This window comes from Aplysia californica, unplaced genomic scaffold (genome assembly GCF_000002075.1).
Source record: "Aplysia californica isolate F4 #8 unplaced genomic scaffold, AplCal3.0 scaffold00053, whole genome shotgun sequence".
In the NCBI taxonomy this organism is placed as follows: domain Eukaryota; kingdom Metazoa; phylum Mollusca; class Gastropoda; order Aplysiida; family Aplysiidae; genus Aplysia; species Aplysia californica.
This window is the reverse complement of record NW_004797323.1, coordinates 1,178,636-1,183,195: the sequence shown is the minus strand read 5'-3', so window position 1 is coordinate 1,183,195 and position 4,560 is coordinate 1,178,636. Positions and strand designations below refer to the sequence as shown.

The following is a 4,560-nucleotide window of genomic DNA, read 5'->3' as shown; positions in this document are numbered from 1 at the left end:
ATTATTTTATTTATTATTATTATTATTATTATTATTATTATTATTATTATTATCATTTGATTATTATTTCTGACATGTCAACATTATCGCAGTAATTAATAGTTCGAATCAGTAGTTTTAAGGCAATGTTTTAGTGGGTTATTTCCTGGTTTGTAAATTAAGTAATCTAACCATGGTCATAAATGAAAAAGCGGCAGCAAATTGAAACACATGTGATCTCAAAGATTGTGAAGAAAGAAATATAACTCATTGTATATATATATCACAATTACTTATTAGTCAATCTAAATAAACCCATAGTTACCCAAACCGTTGGACTGAAAACAACTCAGTCTTACGGCACATGAAGTCAGTTCAAAAAAAGAAAATAGATTTGAACAAACAAAAAACATAACTACAACACTCAACAGCTCATTCTTGTTCTAATTTTTAAAATCCCCGCACAGACTTATAAAATATTAATGATTATATAGAAAACATACATCTTTATATTAGTCGTATATGCACGAAAATATGTTTGTTAATTAATTAATTAATTTTTTTGGGGCGGGGGGGGGGGGGTCAGAGGTACATGCAAAAAATCAAGGCAGTTCGTCACTTTGTTTCGATGTAATGAGGTCGACAAGTTGTCCATTTGGTGTTGTCCGGACTATACAGAGCGTGTCGCTGTCTCAAAATGAGCAATTTGAAGGCAAGGTTACTGTAAGTCATTTATTTTAGTTATCATGTTAGTGCATCTAAAGAGCGGTTTTTACTCGGCCGTCAAGATTTAAAAAAAAAAATAGATATACAGTACTATTAAAAATACATAAAAAACAACTACAACTAATCTACGCCTCGCAACGCCAGCGGAGTCCAGAAGGAAATATCACTAACGGGGAGGACCCAAGACACTAAAAATAATATGAAACACTCGTACGCCCCAATCAACTATGTGCTTTTGATTTTTTTTTTCCAGCGCCTTCATACTCCGAATGCACAAGTTATACAATTTACGAATTAAAGTGGCTTTCGGGTTTATTATAATTAATTAGGGCCCCCACACTGAAACACAAAAATTTAAGGGAATTGATTCAAATTATTCTTTATCTCATGTCAGTTTCACAATACACGGGGCAAACCAGTCAACCAGTTAATGCATATTATGGTATTGGTATTGTCCAATCTCTCTCTCTCTCACTCTCTCTCTCTCTCTCTCTCTCTCTCTCTCTCTCTCTCTCTCTCTCTCTCCCTCTCTCTCTGTCTGTCTGTCTGTCTCTCTCTCTCTCTCTCTCTCTCTCTCTCTCTCTCTCTCTCTCTCTCTCTCTCCCTTTCTCTCTGTCTGTCTGTCTGTCTGTCTGTCTCTCTCTCTCTCTCTCTCTCTCTCTTTCTCTCTCTCTCTCTCTCTCTCCCTCTCTCTCTTGCCCTTTTTAACTCCTAGTGGAGCATAGGCCATCAACAACATTTCTCCAGCGAAGCCTGTCCTGTGCATCCTTGTCTAGCTGTTTCCATGATGTCCCCGCCTTTTCCATTTCTGCATGTAGGCCCTATATACCGCTCGCCTCCATGTCATCTTTGATCTTCCTTTCTTACGTTTTCCTTGTGGAGTCCACGTCAAAGATTGTCCAATATGTACATTGTTCTAACTTCATCAAAGAAAGCAGAAAAATCCAAAGATCCCTACAGGACCATCTACCAGCCACAGTGAACATGCTGAACCACACCCCAGAGGCACCATCATAGGAAAAGAAAAACACAAACATAATTATACACTTATCCATTCCTATGTTCACCACAAAAGATGACCACAGCGACCTGAGCAAGAAGTCCCTCACCCTGTCCATGCTTGAACAAAGATACCCACGAGAAGCATGGATAAGGATCTATAGACGGATCTGCCACTGATGCCGTGAAAAGAGGAGGAGCAGGAGAGTACGTACAATTCCCAAATGGACGACGACAAGCAGAGGCAGTCCCAACAGGGCGACACTGTACACACTACAGGGCAGGGACGGAGGCTATAATACATGCAGCAAACATCATCAAGAATGTGGTAGACCCCAAAGCCAAGTAGTGTTCCTAACAGATGCCATGTCAGTACTGCAGGCAATCACTTCTGGCAAACTACCGAGGCTACGAAAAGAAATTGAGGACATCCCATGTCTGAGGATCATGCTGCAGTGGATTCCATCACACTGTGGTGTCTTAGGAAATGAGCAGGCAGACAGGATGGCCAAACTAGGAGCACAGAAAGAGCAACCAGACAACAGCGTTAACTACACAGAAATAAAAACGATTATAAATTAATACACTTGTTAAAGCACCTCACACACCAGATGGCTACCATGAGCTGTCCCGCCAAGAACAAGTGATTATCTTCAGACTAAGGACACAACACACAAGACTGAGACAACCTATGTACAGATGTTTTAAACTAGTACAATCACCAAAATGCCAGTGTGAAGAGGCGGACCAAACTGTTGAACACATCCTTCAGCACTGCAAGACACAGGGCCCTGAGACAGGAAACGTGGCCAACCCCACTGACGCTGCAAGAGAAGCTATACGGGCCGACAGATGGACTGAGCAGGACAGCCCAATTTATGACAGATACAAGACTTCAAGTGTGATGCGATCGAGAAAAGAAGAAAGATACATTTGTACTGGTGTATAATTTCACATTAGACCAACAACAATATTTTTTTTTTATAATGAAGAAGAAGAAAGGCACAGGTAAAAAGTTCTCTGTCTCTCTCTCTCTCTCCAGCGAGCTGACCCCTCAGCTCTCTCCCTCACTCTCTCGTTCTCCCCTCTCTCTCTCTTCTCTAGTCTCTCTCTCTCCAGCTAGCTGATCTCTCACCCTCACTCTGTCGTTCCCCCCTCTCCCCCCTCCCCCCTCTCTCTCTCTCGTAAGGGGCGGGCTGGATGGAGGTAAGGGGTACAAACGAACGGAGTTTAAAAAAAATTCATTCCGTACTACCTTTTTAAGAAAAAAAACAACGTTGAAAGCTACATTAGGCCGAATTTATAACAGCCTCGTTTATAAATTTGGGATTTTGGCAACATCAAGCTAATAAGAAGTAGTCCCCGTTAGATCTTTTATAATGTATAGACATTGTAAAAAGTTCTTTAATAACAGACATTTAGAAGGACATGCTCGGCAATAACAGCAGTGGCCCAACCATCGACAAAATTCTGATAGATCTAACACAACATGTATATGATAAAAGTGATCCCATTGGTTAACCATTAGTTACGTAAATGTGATCTCCGCCTCGCCTAGGATTCGGCTATAACAGGGATCATAACTTCACGTCGGTCTCGGTCTTTCGTGGTCCCGGCTGTCCCGTAAATAGATTCTAGCTAATGTTATTTCAAGTGCATCTAACGGATTTAAAAAATCATGATATTATATTAATGGGTAGATCTACATTTATAGATCTCCCATAAAACCACACGCAAAAAACCTAACAACTTTGAAAACTAAAAAATAGAGAAACAAAGCTAAAACGACTACTATTACTAAGCTATTGTACATAATAATTGACAGCAGAAATATGCACCACTGCGCTCTAAGATATTCAGCTCAGTAATGTGAACTACATCGTTTCTTTTATCGTTTTGTCTTAGGCCCATGGTCTTAGCCTAGGGCCTAGGCCTTCTCAGTTCCTAGGCTAGGCTATTATTATTAGGTCTGCGATTCTTGCTCGGCTTCGGTGAATTCTGGCCGTGATAGGGCAGGGCAAGTAAATCATTTCAGAGGACACAAATGTTCTCTACATAAAACTACATTTTTGTACTATGCCCAGACCTATTGTGCACACGAGTTGTGTATATAGGGAAATTTCTTCAGAAAAATCCAGACATTGGTGACACATCGCTCTGACACTTTTTGGATTATACGGCACAACATATTTTTTATGGTTGAAACATTTCATATGAAAAGAACAGAAATCGAACATTTACTGGGTTTAGTGACCAGTTTTGTTTACTTTCGTCGCCGGCCATAATCAAATCGTTTGTACTGCGCAGGAAGACAACATCAACACGGAAAGAAGTGCCGTCAGTCCAAGATGGAGGCGGTGGCCCTACATCCCTTCACTGCTACAGCTGACGATGAGCTCAGCTTCAAGAAAGGAAATACTTTGAAGGTGTGTTTCTGTTATCGAAACAACATGCTTTATAAAAAATTTCGGCATTATAATTGAGTCAAACGGTGTCAGTTTTTTTAACCACTTAACTGAACAAAAGGATAGATTCTGTAGATTTCTTGATCTGGATCTAGATTTTAGAAGATCTTGTGTTGAGTTGAGAGTGAGAGTTGAAGTAAGTGTGGATCTGTCTAGAGTAATCGTACCGGTTCGGGCAGCACGTTTTTTTTTTTGCTGTCGGGCACTGGAGTACAAAAAGATCGTTTAAAACTTTGTTTTCAAATCTAGCCCCAAAATGGGCCAAAAGAGTGGCACACAAACCTAAAGTTTTCAAAGCAACCTCCCTTTTTCGTTGAAACAACAGTTACGGCGATATTTTGCTAAAAATAGTCCTTTAGACAGCTTTTTCTTCATCAGCTGAGCAAAACAG

At 40.3% G+C, this 4,560-nt stretch overlaps 1 protein-coding gene across 1 annotated transcript in view; it reads left to right on the top strand.

Moving 5' to 3' along the window:
* Positions 1–3,791: 3,791 nt before the first annotated feature.
* LOC101853529 (growth factor receptor-bound protein 2) overlaps positions 3,792–4,560 on the top strand; it is a 50,754-nt gene continuing 49,985 nt past the window's right edge. The window contains exon 1 of the mRNA XM_005092801.3: positions 3,792–4,130. Within this exon, the coding sequence (XP_005092858.1) occupies positions 4,053–4,130 (78 nt within the window). The 5' untranslated portion in view covers positions 3,792–4,052. The remainder of the gene's footprint in view (positions 4,131–4,560) is intronic.